The following is a 16,341-nucleotide window of genomic DNA, read 5'->3' as shown; positions in this document are numbered from 1 at the left end:
CCTAAGGGGTTGTTCATGTTTGGAGTTCCAGAATAGGATCCCCAGCCAATCCAAGATGAAGAAATTGAAGACTGTACCACACTATATTAGGCCCCCCTTGGACTATTTTCTCAACCCTAAATTTCCCCCAAATTGTCAAACCTCTACTTAGAAGGTTTCACAGATCCCTTTCTCCATGCCCTCTTCCACTTTTCATTCCGCAATTGGAACCCTACTCAGCCTTCATATATATTGGCCTCTCTGCCTGTCATCTAGTCAACTCTTCAGGTCTTAGCTTTTCAAGTGGACTTGCCTATCCCTGCCCCAGTCTAAGTTAGATGCCCCTTCACTCCCAAGCAAGCCCTGTATTTCTGTATCCTAGTACTTCTCACTCTTTTGTAGTTGCCTAGTTACTTGTCTCTATTCTTCATTAGGCTGTAGGCACTGTGAGTAGGGACCATGTTTTATTCACTGATATTTCCCCAGGGCCTAATGCAATGCCTGGCAAATAAAAGCACTCAGTAAATGTTTGCTTTGTGATTGAATGCATCGTGTAGATCAACAAGCCCAAACTCCTCTGGACCCTATGTTTCAGAGGAGCATAGCTGTTTTGGTGCTGTCCTGAAGGGCAAAATAAAGCTGTGGCTCCAGTTGGGGCTGAGGGAGATCAGAATCTTCAGACTGTTTCTGAAACCTGTGACTTTACTTTCTGGCCATAACTCTTTTGGATTCATAGGATGTAGGTATATGACTAGATTGAACATTTCTCCACCCAGCCCACCCTCCTACAGCCCCCCCCCACCACCACAAATTGACCTCACTGGGCCTGCTTTTATGAAAGGTTTATTCCTAGTGCTAGATCCCAATCTTCCTGGGCTCTAAGCACAATTAAACTGGGTGGGTGGGTGAGGGGAGGCCCATTCGGACACAGAGCCAGAAGTGGGGCTCCCCACTATCCCTACCCCTTTGGTCCCAGTCCCCTTCTCTGCAATGGACACGCACAGAGAAGGGACAAAGGGTATTGGAGGCAACATTATTGGCCCAGGGGAGCCCAAGAAGAGCTGCCATTGGCTGACAGGGCCTTATTAGGCTCTGTCATTGGTCAGGGGGCACACCCCGAGAGCTGGGGATAGGCCTGAGGAGTGATGCCATTGGCCAGGGAGTGGTTTTGTCATAGCCTTTGGCTGTGGAGTGGAAGGAAAAGATCTGGGAATGAAACCCAGTGACCAGGAAGATAAAGGACAGGGCAGCAGCTTCTAGGCCTACAGGCCCTCTTCATACCACAGCAGGATGGGCAAAACTGGTGTCAAATCCCAGCCAGGGAAAGGGAGCCCAAGCCAGAGAGCAAGTGGCAAAGGATGTCCCATGTCCAACTCCTCCACCCTGGGCTGCCCCTCCCAATGTCCTTCTTGATAGCCAAGTCGGGCTGGGAGCAGCTCACTGCTCCTCTAGCCAGGAGGGCTTCTCAGCTCCTGGAGGCCGCAGCTTGATGTTGAACTGCTGCAGGGTCTGCTCCAGTTGTTTCTGGTTCCCAGCAAAGTAGGCGGACACAGCATTGTGGAAGAGCAGCAGCTGCTTGTGCATCACCTTGATCTGGGGGTCCAGCAGGTTCAGCTAAGGCTGGACTCAGGCGCCCTTCTTGAGGGGCTATGAGCCTGAGCCTGGCTAGAGACCAGGGGCACATGGACTCTGCTCTGATGGTGCTTTTGGGATGGGGAGTGAACTCCACCCAGGGAGTCAAAGGAGAAGGGTCAATCTGATGGAAGAAACCTGACTTGATTTGTTGGGTTTAAGGTCCTGGTATCCCAGCTCAGGGGGTGATTTTTTTCCTAGTTATGTTCTTGGGACAAGCAGCCAAATCCTCCAACAGAAGAAGGCCAGCAATTAGAAGGAGGGTGACCTGAAAAGGCTCAAGAGTTGAGGGGCTGGGGAATCATCCCTCTCCCTTAGCCAGGGTGCATCTCCCCATCCAACAACAGGGAGGGTCAGAGGGGAAGGTTACTGTCAGATGGGAAGGTGGTCTAGGATCAAGGGAATGGGGTTGGCACCTTGTTTTCTTCCAGGAACTTGAGCTTGATAGCCACATCTCCCCGAAGCTTCTCATACTTGTCCCGATGGGCCTGGAAAGTGGCCTGGGCGCTCTCAAGTCGACCACGTGTCCCTGCATCCCGGGGACCTAGGCTCAGCTCCTCTAAGTCTGTTCGGTAGGCATCATATTCCAGCCTGGGGAGGGGGTGATAAAGGCTGATCTCCACCCTGTTGTTTTAAACACGTGCTTGCCTTTCCTTCCTGAATTCTTATGCCCCTAGTGCCCAAACTTCCACCCATGCCAGCCAACTACCCAAACCTTAGGCCCTGCCAGTGCCCACACCTGGCAGCCTCATACTGTTTGACAGTCATGAGTGTGTCTTCCATGGTCTTGGTGACCAAAGTGTTGATGCTAGAAACAAAGAAGTTCACAGCCCCTAGAAGTGTCTCCCCATTCTTGCACAGCAGCTTCTGAGTCTCTGCATTGTATCCAAATTCCTCCTGAGGGCAGAAGGGAGGGACAGAACTTCAGTAACAGTCCCTACTAGACTGAAACTATAAACCCCTTTTTCCCTCCTTCCCGCAGAGGAAACAGCCATCAAAATTGTTAGCAATCAAGAACTGCCTCTAGTAAGGCTCTCTTAGCTAGAAAATTAGTACGGCAACCCTTGGGATGCCTGGGGTAGAAATGTGGGGTGTGGGGGTTCTCAGATACATTCACAAGACTGAAACAGGGAGAGCCAGTGCAGCAAGCAGGGGAGGGGCTGTGATTAGGTCAAATACTAAATGTATTCTTGACAACGTAAAAGGTTATTTGTGAGACACCTAGTGTGCCCCCTCCCTTGTTACCACTCCCTCCAACTTCTGGACCTCTGTACAAACCCTTAGGCTGCCTCCACAGGTGAGTGCTGCTGGGGGCAGGGCTGGGACTACCCTGGAGGGGTTCTCCCTGTGGGCTGTAGGAGGGAGGGAGGGAGGCTGAGAAGTGACTGCCTGGAAGGGCCCGGGCCTTTTTCTCCTCCCCAGCAACCTCTTCCCTCTGGCTGAGGCACCTGAAGCTCTGGGGACTTCTGGCTGAGGTCAGCAAAGGCGTCACCTAGTGCATGCTGAGTCTGCAGCAGACTGTAGAGGTGGGCTGTCAGTGCCCGACCCAATTGCAGGACACTTTCATACTTGCGCTTCGTCTCACGCAGCAACTCAATCTGCAGCTCTAGCTCCAGGTCCACAGTCCGGGAGCCCCGGCCAAATCGCTCTGATAACAGCTGTTTTGTGCACTGATTGGAAAATGGGGAGATGGGGTAATGGGTCAGAGACCATAGATCCTGCCCCCAATAGGTACCTACTCCAGCACCTCCCATCTCTTAGTCTCAGCCATAGATGGGATATTAGGACCTGGGGGAAAGGAAAAAAGGTACCCGGGGGAGAAGGGTGAGGTGCTTCATTCCCACCTTATATGTGTTGATGCCCCATTTCTTGACAATGTCAAACTTCTCTCCAGCGATGCCCCGAGCCACCTCATCTCCAGGGCCAGCAGGCGTGGTACTGTGAGATGGATGGCGGCCAGACCCTAAAGGACCAAGTTCTCTGACACCAGCCTCTCTCAGATATAAGCAGACTCCTCTGTGGCCCACTTATACTTCCCTCCCACCATATGAAAATGACTTTCCTGAAGGGAGATAATTGGAGTCTCTTGATAACTAGGAGAAAGAAACTTTGTGCTCTAAAATCAAATCCCAATATATACTTGGCCTCTTTGAGGTGGGGTTGGGGGTAATGGTACACAGGGGCAGAGGAAATAAAATATGCTGAATTTGGGGATGGAGTGGGGTCAAGGATGGTGGGTCCCAATAACAGGAAACCTGTGAGAATCAGGGTTGTCTGTTCCTTTAAACTTTAAATTCCAAAGTAAAACTCTTGAGAAGTCTCACAAAGTTTTGATTCAGTCTCAAGCTCCAGAGGGGAATTCCTGGGAAGTAGAGGTATTAACTTGGGCTCAGGTGGTCGTGGTAAAAGGAAAAATGAGCCATCTTAGGGACTAAATGGTAAGTGGGAAGCAGATGGTTAACCACAGAAGCTGGCCTTGGGCTGAGGAGAGTTCATGGGGTTTATATAAGCAGAAATTCCCCAAATCTCAAACTTTACTAAATTAATCCTATGCTCCTCCAAACCATTCCAGTTTCCCCTCTCCACTGAAGCTTCCTATCTCTAATCATTCATACCTGTGGGGATGAGTCCATCACCAGAGCCCCCATAGCCACCAGACACAATGCTAGTTTCATTGAGGTTGGGTCCTGACACCATCACCTGCTGGAGGTCCTATAGGCCAGAGAAGAGGTGGGCTTCAGGAACATAGGGGCAGCTGAAACATTTTGGGGGTGGGAAAAAGCTTAGACTGAAGCATCAGAGAGTACACAAGGATATTCTGCACAGAATCAGAATGAAGATTTGTAAAAAGAATGGAGTAAGATAAGTTAGGGGAAAGCTACAGGAATGGGAGTGAGAACTCAGAATTTATAAATTGGGACCCCTAAATTGAAACAATTGGAATAATCAAACAGAAGCACCTGCTCCAGCCCGTCATCTTCAGGAAGCTGCCCAGCTTCACCATTCCCATGGATGGGGATCTCCATTGTGGCTGCCTTCCCTAGGATCCCGTCCGTCATGGCTAGGGAAGGGACTGGAGTTTCCACCCCAGCACCCTGCAAAGCCCAACACAGACAATTGTGGAAACTGGCCAGCACTTCAGAAGACAGAGCCTCCCTTGCCATTTCTGAGGTTTCAGAAGTTGTCCCAGGAATTGAATGTTCTTGGGATTGAGCTACCACTTCTTTTGTCAGGGACATGTACTTTTCCCCTCCAAAGTTCATAAACTGTTACACATGCATGCCCAAGCCTCAGGTGTCTTCTCACAACATTCAACCTCACTTTTAGTAATCATTCATGCATTCGCTCATTCAACAGACGTGTACTGAGAGACCAGGACGTGTCAGGTACTGAGGCAATGGGAAATACAGCAGTGAACAAGAGAAAGTCTGCTCTCTTGGAACTTATCCCCACGCAGGTGTGTTTACTCCCATCAGGAGACAACCCCTTTCTGGGCCTCGGGTGCTCATCCCCATTCTGGTATGTTTTCCAATGTGTGGCCCTTCACATCTCTTGGTGTTCTTTTCCCCTTCCTTCAGGTGGTCTCCCCCTCCTCCATCTCATGCACCTCCTCTTCCTCGGGCCCTCCCCCCAAGGCCTTAATTGATTCAGTTGATGTATGTTCCTGGTGTCTGCTAAAAGCCTCTCTTTCCCAAGACACAGGCAATCCCTTTCAAAGTCAGTTATGTCTTCCAGGTGTGCGAGTCCCTGCTTCCCCCCCACCCCATACACCTGGGCATCAGGTGTGTCCTCATCATTGCCCAGGGCTTATGAGCATCTTGCCTTCAGGACAGGTTTGTGCGTTCAATTTCCCTTCTCCAAAGTATGTTCCTCTCACCTGGGCCGGGACGCTTTTCCCCTCAGGGCGCCAGGCCCGGGCCGTGCGGGGACCTCAGGTTCCAGTTCCCGTCGCGATTCTAGCAGCAGGTCAGGGACTCGAAGGAAGTGACGTCCTCTCTGGGCAGAAGAAGCCGGCCACGTCGCAGATTATAAGGGCGGAGATGACGTTGCAGCCATAGGCGGGGCGAACCTGGGGCCAAGTCCTCGGGGAGAGGCGAGAGATTACTTCCGGGGCGGAACCGGGACGCTGTAACGGAAGTGGCGTAGCTAGCTCCGGAGGCGTGATGGAGCAGCAGCAGCAGCAACAACAACTGAGGAACGTGAGTGAGACTTAAGTTGCTTCGGGGCCGGACGTTCATTCATTTCCCTGTCTGCATCTCAAGAACCCCAAAGAGCCAGAGATTTGAGGGCTGAAATAGTTGGCCTTGGTGCGCGGTCCTGGGAAACCTCGGCGGCGGGGCTTTGAGTTGCGGTGCAGGCCCTTCTCGCTGACTTCTTGGCCCCCTTTTCTCCCAGTTGCGAGACTTCCTGTTGGTTTACAATCGGATGACAGAACTCTGCTTTCAGCGCTGTGTGCCCAGCCTACACCACCGAGCTCTGGACGCTGAGGAGGTGGGGAACTGTAGGGAGATTTCCCTCGAGTCTCACAGTTAACGATGGAGTGCTCGCCGCACCTTTCCCCATTACCCTTCCTCTGACCCTGGCTTTTCCGTGACCTCACCCCGAGATTGGAGATGGGGAAGGAGGAGGAGGGCTTGATGGGACACCTCTGGCTTATATTTGCATCTTGTCTTTCCAGGAGGCTTGCCTGCATAGCTGCGCTGGGAAGCTGATCCATTCCAACCACCGCCTCATGGCTGCTTACGTGCAGCTCATGCCTGCTCTGGTACAGCGCCGCATCGCAGACTACGAGGCTTCCTCAGCTGTGCCGGGTGTTACTGCAGAACAGCCCAGAGTCTCGTCATCAGGCAGCTAGCCATCCCCAACCCCAGGAGAGAAGGTGCTGGATGGATCCTCAGATTGAAGGACTCAATAGACTCTGGGCTCGATGAAGCTTGTACAGAGAGATTGAGGGGGGTTATCCGAAAGTTGTGTACTGTTTTTTTGTTTGTGTGTTTGTTTTTCCTTCTGGAGCCAATAAACCTGTTCTTTATTCTGTTTGGTTTATATTCTGGGCAGGGAACCTTAGTCCACTGTATTAGTACCATCTTTGTTTATTTAGTGCATATCTGCTGGCTTTAGCCCTGGCAGCTGAGAAATTGCCTTCTATATGTAGGAGGAAAATATCCGCATTCTCAGGCATTTGGGTAAAATAGGGTATGTGGACACAATTTTAAGGTTAGTAATAGCAATAGAAAGTTGGTTCCTACTCATATGAGCGCTCTTTTTTTGTCTATCCTTGAGTCTAACTTAAATGGCTGAGTATATATTGGTTTATAACTTTTTCCTGGACTTTGTTTTATAAAAAAGAGTTCTGTTGGATCTAGAGAAAGACAGTATCTAAGAACAACAGTGTTCAAAAAAAAAAAAAAAGAGGCTTTTAGGTTCAGCTTCCTAGGAAGTCAGTGGCCATAGAACAGAGCTGAAACCTGTGGGAATTTGGGGACATTCTATAATTTCAACCATTTCCCCTGCTTGTTACTTTCATAGTATATCTTCCCAGGATTACTAGTAAAATTTTTAGGTAAAGAAAGGTCTGAGTTTTTATCTTCAGGGGCATTTGGAAGTGGAAAACTACAGTACAAAATTTAGGAAGAGAAACGGGAGAAATAAATTGTGAAAAAGGACAAAGTGAAATCTGTGGGATCTAATTAATGATACCTTAATGTTTCACTGCTTGCTTAAAATATCCTAAATCCAGCTTTCTACTTCTAACCTATATTGTTCTCCCTGTACCTATTCTATAACTTTTAATTTCAGCCTTTACATTATTGTCCTTTTCTTTGTGTAGTGTACTACTATATTTAGCAGTCTAAGGGTCTTATTACTCCACCCCTGTTTCTTGGCACCCTGAACCTCCTTTTTGTGTCATTCTGTTTTCTATTTCCCCATTCAAACTGCTAGAGAAAAATAGTCATATAATAAATGCTAATGAACAGTTAAGGTTTCCAACCTCAACAAAGCTGTCACTACTAACATGCAGCCCTTCATGGGATACTGGTCCATTCCCTCCTCTAATCACCATGACAGTTATATTATAATTTCACTGCTCTCTTTAATTGAACACTACTCCCTCAACTCTCCCTACAAAGTGATTAGTGTTTCATTTTTCTTTCTTTTTTTTTAAACAGGAATTAAAGCTCCTAGACATTGGTTCTCACAATTAAAAAAACTTTCAGTCACCTACAAAGCAGATGTTCTTTTACATCCACAGATCAGAAAGCTGAAATTTTGAAGACGCAGACCCTATATTAAAATGCAGATGTGATTTTTAAAAGTCCATATTTTTTTTTACTACATTAGGCTGCCTCTCAAAAATCATATTGCCTCTCAAAAATCATATCTATTGCATACCTATTTGTACTGGTTCTGAAGTTAGTAGACATGGTGTTTAATTTTAACAACAAAACTGCAGAAGGTATCTCCATTTAGTACAGGAGAAGCAAGAATTCAGAATGTATCAGAAGTTCATCTTATACACAGTTACTTGAGAAAGAGGCTTTTTTAGCTTTTTGTTTTGCCCTTTTGAGCTATTTTTTATATAGAAAAGTTAATTAGGAAGGTAAAAGTTGCTGATCAGGAAATTCATTGCCAAGTGATTTCATGTCTACCCAATAAAATTCTGTCCTTGGGAAGCATAAATGTAGGGAAAACAGCTTGTGAAGCTCTCAACTCCCAGTATCAGAATGGAGACAGGATACTGTGTTGCCAGTGGGAGAATTCCACATCAACATTTGTATGTATTGTTATAGTGAACCTCCATTGTGAATTATGTTTCCTTTCCATGTAACATAATTAGTAATTGCTGAAGAAAGACTAGGAAAACAGATCTGTTTCTCCCTGTGTTTTTGAACTGCCAGAGCTTTTATCTGCAATCTCATTTGAACCTAGTTTGTCTCAAGATACGGAAAAACAGGTGTGCCTCAATCTGACCCATTAATCCCTTACTTAAATTTTCAGTTTTTTCTATCTTGGCTTTTTCCTCTCTGTTTATAAATACATTCAATACTAGGAGAAAAACCTTTTTTCTTTGACTCCACCTTCCATAGTCAACTGATCTTCCTTGGGTCTTGCCATAAAGTGATAGCCATTGGCAGAGTGAGAACAATGTAATGTTTCAAGCACAATATACAGAAATAAACTTTGACCTATATTTTACATTATCCCAAACGTCAGAGACAGAGTTAGTGTTCCTGTCATTGTCTTCAGAACTTAACTGCCCCCTCCTTGGCAAAAATCTTACTCTTATCTTTGAAGGTGTTCATTCGTACAATACTCTTGTTATTGCTTGTTCTACCACTCATTATCTACTACTCCTGCTATTTTCTTCTAAATTGTTAGTCTTTGATCTTCCTATCCACTCCGTGATACTTTAATGTTTACATAGGCAATCCATTTGGTATTTAGGTCTTTTAATTCCTTGATCCAATTTAATGATTTCCACTCTAAGCCATGCCTCCCTTAGTTGTATCTTGATTACTACATCTTCAGAACACTATTGCATCTTATTCATTGACCATATTCCTTCTACTTTGTTTATTGAAACATTGCCTCTACTCTCATTGTTTGATTTCTCTGTAGCATTTAGGCCATTGCTTTTTTCCATTATTACTTTCCTTTAGATTTCCAGTCAGCTTAAACTCCAGTGGTTTTCTTGCATTTTGGCTGAATTTCTTTGCTTTTCATCTCAGCTCCTATAATCCCACTAGATTTTTCTGCTGCTTCTTGCTACCTGCAATGACTATTTCAACCAATATTTTTAGACAGTGCCCCATCATTCTTTTCTCTTTCTGCTCTTCACCCTATTTCTTCAGAAAATTAGAAGCTGTCTGTTGGTAACTTCCTCAACATTCCACCATTTATTAGCCCATATATATCTGTACCATTCTCTTACCCTTCTGTCTAAACAGAGCAAGAATTCCTTTCATCTAATGTCAGTGCCTATTCTTGTGCTCTGAATGCTGGTCTTTTCTTTTTTGGGGGTCTCTAACTTCCTCCTTAACTATATTCTATTTTTGGGGGGGAGGGGGTGCTGAGGATTGAACCCAGAGCTTTATGCACTTGAGGCAAGCACTCTACCAACTGAACTATATCCCATATTCTTATCAATGTTTAAATCTGCTGAAACTCCCTTGTTAAACCATCCTACTTCGTTTTCTCTCCACTCACCATCTTATCTTTCTACTTTTAAACCTAAACCTCTCAAAAACAGTTGAATATATTCACTTTTCATCTTAAGGTCACTGGCCATTCCCATTCCTCAACTCAGTTCATTTTGAATTCTACAACTCTTACTCTATTGAAATAGTTCTTATTAAGGTCACCTTGGTGATGACCTGGATCAGTAGTTATTTCCTAGTCCTCAGGTTACTTCTCAGTGGTATTTTAGTGCCTCTTTCTTTCTTTCTTTCTTTCCTGGGGATTGAACTCAGGGTCTATCACTGGACTGCATCATCACCAGCCCTTTTTTATTTTTTATTTTGAGAGTCTCACTAATTTGTTCCAGCTGGCCTTGAACTTGCCACCTTATTGTTTTAGGCTCCTGAGTAGCTGGGATTTCAGGCATGTGTTACCCGGCCTGGCAGTTTAGTGCTGTGCTAGTTCATTATCATTCGTACTTCCATTGGTGCCTGTGTTTCCACTTTGATGATTTTACTACTACCACTTTAACCATAGCTTCTTAGCCTCCTTAGAAGGCTCACCATCGTTATAGCATTTAAACCTAAAATTTTCTGTAGATTCTGTTCTTTCTCAGTCTAATTTTTTTTAGGATAGTTTCATCCCCACTCTGAGCTTTAGTTACTGATGACCCTCAGATCTTCAGGCTACTTGACATCTCTACTTAAGTGTCTCAGAAACATCCCAAATTCAACATGTTTCCTTATAAACTTTCCTTCAATACCTGGTACTCATCCAGTTTCAGAAGCTAGAAACTTAAGCACATCCTTTCTTATCCCATCACTCAACTGCCAACTCCTCTTAGTTTACATTTGTAAAAATCCCTTGATTCTGCCTGTTTCTCTCCATCTTCACCATAATCTCCCACTGGGATTGTGGCTGTTGTTGCTTGTCCCTATGCCTGCTTTTGTGCTTCTTCAACCTATTCTGTGCTCATCAACCAGAGCACAAAATGATGCTTAAAACCATTCTTAAAATAAAAACTGGGATTCTAGTTATGAGGCAGAAGTCCTTGCATGATCCAGCCCCTGCTTGCCATCAGTTTATCAGTAACTATCAAATATTGGATTATCAATCCTACTTGTTGAATTGACTTGAATCACATTTTACTTTCTCCCTGTTTATTTTAGTCATGCTGGCCTTCAGTTCATCTAGCCTGTCCTGTATTACAGCATCTCAGAGGCTTTGTACTTATTGTTTCCTGGTTTGCAATATTTTTTCCCCTTGATCTACTTAAGTACTACTCATTCTTGAGAACTTGGTTCAAATCCTCTTTATTGAATGAACTCTTCCCAGACTTCAGCTTCCATAATTTTTATGCTTTGGGTGTGTAGCACTTTTAGCAGTTTATATACTTCATGTGGACGGAATCCATGTCTATATTAGTCACATTATATCTTCATCAGAGAGCCTGGCACATAATTTGTGCTCAATAAATTCATGTTGAATGAACATTTCTCAGTCTTCTAGCTCATTAACTATTAACATAATTAAGAAAAAAGACTTTATCAGAAGAGACAGAAGTGGACCTGCAAATTTAACTTAACAGATGTTTTTCATGAAAAAAAACTCTTTGAATGGTATCTTTTATTCTTGCACAGTCAAGCCAACACCTGCACAGCTCCATCTAAAGAGATTCACTTGTTCTAGTTTCTACTTGATTTCTATATCCTACAATTCTGCTTAATTGTTTCTTGAACACTTTTCTTTCTTTCTAACCCTATTATCATGCCTTAAACATTCATTAGCTCTTATTACAGATTATAGCAGTAGTCTCCTAATAACTTTTTGCCTTGAGTCTGGATACCTTTTGACTAGTTAGGATTTATCTCAGTTAAATGTAACAAAGACTCAAATAACAGCGACTGACAAAACTTTCTCTTTCAAATGAAAATGTTGTCTAAAGCTGAAATGATGACTTTGCAATCACCTGAGAATAAGGCTACTTAACAGCTTTCTGATGGTTGGGTGTGAGGTATGACCCTTATCCTTGGGACCCAAGATGGAACTTTATCACATAAGCATTCCAAGGAACAGAATGGGGTAGGGAATGGTGGTAAAGAGGCATGTCCCCCTCCTTTTAAAGATATATACTTGGAAGTAGTACATCATGAATTTGTCATGTAGTCATCTCTTGTTTATATGGGAGGCTGGGAAATGTAATCTCTATTCTTATCAGTCATTTGCCCAGCTACAAACTGGGGATTTTGTTTCTAATGAAGAAGATGATTGCTATCAGAAGATACCTACCAATTAATTTTCAACACTAGCAAAGAGTGATTATTTAAAATGTAAGTTATCATCATACTGATCTACTTAATGACTTTTGTGACATTCATACTTCTTAGCATCACAACTGAGGCTTTCTCTGATCTGTTCGTAGGTGATGTCTCTGTCCTCATCTTCAACCCTCTTTCCTCAGTTTTTGATTCTCTTATCCTTGGTTATAAAAGGATCACTTCATTTGGTGCTTATACATCATACTACTTCATTACTCTCTTTTTCTGGATGTGCCTCATATCCATATATTCAAATATTTCACGTATTGAAAGACTGCATTTACTAGGTTAAACCCTTCAGATAAGTGAATGACATAAATGAAGTGGTTGTTCTCTTGAAACTTAGCATATATATGTAAAGGTCAATATAGGAAAAGTAGTCATAACCATGATAAATGTTAAGAAGAAATGTATATTGTAATGGAAACATGATATTACAAACTTGTGTTGTTTGTGGGATGAGGGAGAGCTTTTCTCAGGAGGCAATTTTGAAGCTGAGATCCAAAGGATAAATTAATCATATAAAAGGGGAAAGGCTGTCCTTTTTTCATTTCTTTGTTCAGATGTCACCTTTTTGTTAAAGTTTGCTTTGATGTTTCTATTTAAAATTGCAATCCACACTCCCCTCAGACATTCCTGACCTCCTTAAACTGACTATATAGTTATTCATTTTGTTTGTTGTTTATTACCTGCCTTCCATACTAGAACATAAACTCTATAAGTCAGGAATATTTGTCATTATTTTTTACACTGATATCACCAAACACTTAATAGTGCCTGACCTAATTGATGCTTAGTAAATATATGTTGAGTGAGTAGAGGCATAGGCGGTATAATTTGGTTTTACATAGAAGTACCTCTAGTTTGTGACAGGAAGGAGGAAGGAATAATTAAGAGCAAATTTAAATAGGTTTTTGATTTGGTATTGAAAGATTGAGAGAGTTCCTTTTAAATAGCTTGTTTGATGGCTAGTTTTATGTGTAAACTTGGCTAGGCTATAGTTATTTGGCATTAATCTAGGTGTTGCTTTGTAATTATTTATAGATGTGGCTAACATCTACAGTTTCTACAATTAGTTGATTTAAATAAAGATTACCCTTGATGTGGTTTGGCCTTATCCATTTCCATTGAGGCCTTAAGAGCAAAACTCAAGTTTTCTAGAGAAGAAGTTTTGCCTAAAAACTGCAGAATTATCTTCTGAGTGTCCAGGATGCTGACCTTCCCAACCAAATTTGAGTTCACTAGCCCCCATAGTCATGTGAGCCAGTTCCTTAAATAAATCTCTGTATATATACAAATACCTTATTTCTCTGTAGAACCCTGACTGATACAGCATCATTTTTATTATAAGAGGTAAAGTTATCATCTGAGAATAAAGCAGAAGAAAATGGAAAATGAGAGAATGGAGATTCGAAATAGTCTGCACAGAATAGAAAAATGAATTGACAAAAGAAAAAAGAAACAATTAGAAATTTAGGTAGTCTTGGGTTCAGCAAAGGTTACTAAGAGTTCCCTTCTGTCCTTGTCTGTCTGGAAAGCATCTATTGTTTAAGGCCTTAAGTTTTATGGCTTATTGTGATTTAGTTCTTCCTTGCCCTTCCTAAGAAGGCTTATCTGTGCCCTCATTCATCCCCTAATTGAACCCTCCTATTTTGTCTTGTTTAGCATTTTGTCAAAATGAACAACAACCAAACATATCAATAATATCAATGTCTATCAACCAAGGCCTATTCTAAGCATTTTATATACATTAAAACATATAATTCTTACAGTGAAACTTTAAGATAGACACTACTATTATCTTCATTTCCAAGACATAAAACTGCATGAGAATTTTTGTTTTCTATAATAATTTTTAAAAATTATTAGCACATATTAAACAAATTATTGTGTTTCCTTGTGACATTTCACACATACATTTGCTTTAATTATAACCACCCTCCCTACTACCATCCTTCTCCTCCAACTTCAGTCCTCTTTCCCTTCCCTAAAAATACCTCTTTTACTTTCATGTGTTTTTGTTTGTAAGAGTCCGTGTATGAGAAAAACTGTGATACTTGTCTGAGATTGACTTATTTTGCTTAATATGATCATCTCTAGTTCCGTTTTGGTTTAGATCTAGAGATGTTCCCTGAAAAGCTCATGTTTTGAAATTATGATCCTTAATGCAGGAATGTTCAGAGGTGAAATGATTAGATTATGAGAGCTCTAACCTCATCTGTGAATTAATCCATTAATAATCTTAATGAACTACTCGGTGATTACTGTAGGCAGGTATAGCATAACTAGAGGAAATAGGTCACTGGGGATGTGTCCTGGGTTATATCTTGTCCTCTGGCTTCTCATTTGCTTTGCTTCCTGGCTGCCATGAGCTGAGAAACTTCTCCATCACACCTACTTCCATGCTGTTCTGCCTTATCTTGGGCCCAGAGCAATGGACTTGGCCAGCTGAATCTCTGAAACCATAAGACCAAAATAAACTTTTCCTCCTCTAAGTTGTTTTTTAAAGTAAATTTTTAGTTGTAGATGGACACAATACCTTTATTTATTCTTATGTGGTGCTGAGGATTGAACTCAGTGCCTCACATGTGCTAGGGAAGTGCTCTACCACTGAGCTATAGCCCTAGCCCTCTATGTTGTTTTTGTCGGGTATTTTGGTCAATGTGATGAAAAGCTTACTAATATAAGTTCCATCTTTTTCCCTGCATATGACATGATTTTGTTCCTCTTTATAACTGAATAATATTCCATTGTGTATATACACATTTTCATATCCATTCACCCACTGACAGTTATCTAGGCAGATTCTATAAGTTGGCTATTGTGAATAGTGCAGTGATAAACATGGGTGTACAGGCATCTCTTTTGTATGCTGAGTCCAATTCCTTCAGGTATATACCAACAAATAGTATAGCTGGATTTATGGTAGCTCTATTTTTAGTCTTTTAGGAACCTTCATATGATTTTCCATAGTAGATCTGCTAATTTACATTCTCACCAATAGAGTTGCTTTTCCTCCCACATTCCTGCCAGCATACCTGTGTTTATGTATTTGTTTTTTGTTTCTTAATGATAGTTATTCTAATTGGGGTGAAATAGAACTGCAATGTAGTTTTGATTTGCATTTTCCTGATGGCTAAATATGTGGGATATTTTTTCATATATTTATTGGTTATCTGTATGAAATTAGGATTTTAATTCAGGCAATCTGACCCCATAGTCTATCTTAATCACTAATGAAGATTGTTATGCATTTATGCATTTTTTCCATAAATATTTTTATTGCCTACTTATGGTGCCTAGCACTAGATATTGGGGAGAGAACAAGGAGCAATCAATCTCTGCCACTATAGAGCTTATGCTTCTAGTCAGAGCAAATAGATAGCAGGCAAATTTAAGTGTTTATATGTGATGATAATAGGTGCTCTGGGGAAAAACAATTCGGGATAAGGAGATAAGGATATAGAGAAAAGTGTTTCCACTGGGTTGTAAGTGAAGAACTCATTAATATGGTAGTATTTAAGCAGAGACTTGAGGAAGTAAGCCCTAAGAACATGTAGAAGGAAGAGTATTCATGCTTTTACTGTTCTACTAGTGGCATAAAAGCCAATGGTTATTTCCCAGTATCCACTTCCCCCTTCTTTCTTTACTAATAGAAGCACCAAATTTTACTTGGGCATATACCACTGAAAACAAAGATTAGATTTGGTAGCTTTACTTGCAGCTAAGAATGGCCATGTGATTGAGTGATGGGGGTAATTGCCTGGCTAAACCCTTTTAGAAAAGAATATGCCTTTTTTCTCTTTCCCTTCATCTCACTGGTTGGGATGGGCCCCAGCAGACATAGTGGTATATTCTCTTGTACCTTGAAGACAAGGACTATTTTCTTGGAGAAAGCAGAACAAATAAAAGACTACCATGTTAGTCCTGGAGTACTTACCCTTGAACAGTTACATGATAGAAAAAAAGTAAGCATCATATTTAAGATGATGTATTTTGGATCTTTTTAATATAACATATGTATAGAATTTTAAGATGGTCCCTCAAATTTCTTGCCTCCAGTGTACACACCCTGCATGTTCCCTGGAACTGTGAATATGACAGATTTTACTCCTGTGATTAGGTTACATTTTATGGTATAGTTGACTATAAGAAGGGAGATTTTCTGAGTGTGCTCACCTAAGCATAGCAGCCCTTTAATAGCAGGTAGTGTTCCTTGACTGTAGAAAAGGAT

At 42.2% G+C, this 16,341-nt stretch overlaps 2 protein-coding genes across 4 annotated transcripts; one reads left to right on the top strand and one right to left on the bottom strand.

Annotated features, from left to right (window-relative positions):
* Nucleotides 1–849: 849 nt before the first annotated feature.
* Arfip2 (ARF interacting protein 2) lies at nucleotides 850–5,586 on the bottom strand. 2 transcript variants are annotated; one of them, XM_026414359.2, is made up of 8 exons: nucleotides 5,489–5,586; nucleotides 4,572–4,706; nucleotides 4,227–4,323; nucleotides 3,456–3,574; nucleotides 3,060–3,281; nucleotides 2,351–2,508; nucleotides 2,028–2,202; nucleotides 850–1,572 (listed from the first exon to the last, which is right to left on the bottom strand). In XM_026414359.2, the coding sequence occupies exons 2-8, from the start codon at nucleotides 4,668–4,670 to the stop codon at nucleotides 1,417–1,419; spliced, it is 1,026 nt and encodes a 341-aa protein (XP_026270144.1). In that variant the 5' UTR covers nucleotides 4,671–4,706; nucleotides 5,489–5,586; the 3' UTR covers nucleotides 850–1,416. The 2 variants fall into 2 exon arrangements, with proteins under 2 accessions (XP_026270144.1, XP_026270146.1); XM_026414361.2 differs by lacking the exon at nucleotides 4,572–4,706.
* Nucleotides 5,587–5,729: 143 nt separating this feature from the next.
* Nucleotides 5,730–6,655, top strand: Timm10b (translocase of inner mitochondrial membrane 10B). Of its 2 annotated transcripts, XM_026414374.2 has the most exons (3): nucleotides 5,732–5,810; nucleotides 6,007–6,102; nucleotides 6,290–6,655. In XM_026414374.2, exons 1-3 carry the CDS (start codon nucleotides 5,775–5,777, stop codon nucleotides 6,464–6,466), a joined length of 309 nt encoding a protein of 102 aa, XP_026270159.1. In that variant the 5' UTR covers nucleotides 5,732–5,774; the 3' UTR covers nucleotides 6,467–6,655. The 2 variants fall into 2 exon arrangements, with proteins under 2 accessions (XP_026270160.1, XP_026270159.1); XM_026414375.2 differs by lacking the exon at nucleotides 6,007–6,102 and having other exon boundaries at nucleotides 5,730–5,810.
* The last annotated feature ends 9,686 nt before the right edge of the window (nucleotides 6,656–16,341 follow it).

This window comes from Urocitellus parryii, chromosome 4, assembly GCF_045843805.1.
Source record: "Urocitellus parryii isolate mUroPar1 chromosome 4, mUroPar1.hap1, whole genome shotgun sequence".
NCBI classification, from domain to species: domain Eukaryota; kingdom Metazoa; phylum Chordata; class Mammalia; order Rodentia; family Sciuridae; genus Urocitellus; species Urocitellus parryii.
The sequence above is the reverse complement of the archived record's forward strand: the minus strand, read 5'-3'. Positions and strand labels throughout refer to the sequence as shown.

Excerpts from the sequence above, each read along its gene's own strand:
- Arfip2 (XM_026414359.2), bottom strand. The coding sequence starts at position 4,670 with ATGACGGACGGGATCCTAGGGAAGGCAGCCACAATGGAGATCCCCATC. Across the intron at positions 3,282-3,455 it reads GGGGCATCAACACATATAAG|TGCACAAAACAGCTGTTATC; the intron begins GTGGGAATGAAG and ends TTTTCCAATCAG. Across the intron at positions 2,509-3,059 it reads AGAAGTCCCCAGAGCTTCAG|GAGGAATTTGGATACAATGC; the intron begins GTGCCTCAGCCA and ends TTCTGCCCTCAG.
- Timm10b (XM_026414374.2), top strand. The coding sequence starts at position 5,775 with ATGGAGCAGCAGCAGCAGCAACAACAACTGAGGAAC. Across the intron at positions 5,811-6,006 it reads AGCAACAACAACTGAGGAAC|TTGCGAGACTTCCTGTTGGT; the intron begins GTGAGTGAGACT and ends CTTTTCTCCCAG. Across the intron at positions 6,103-6,289 it reads GAGCTCTGGACGCTGAGGAG|GAGGCTTGCCTGCATAGCTG; the intron begins GTGGGGAACTGT and ends TTGTCTTTCCAG.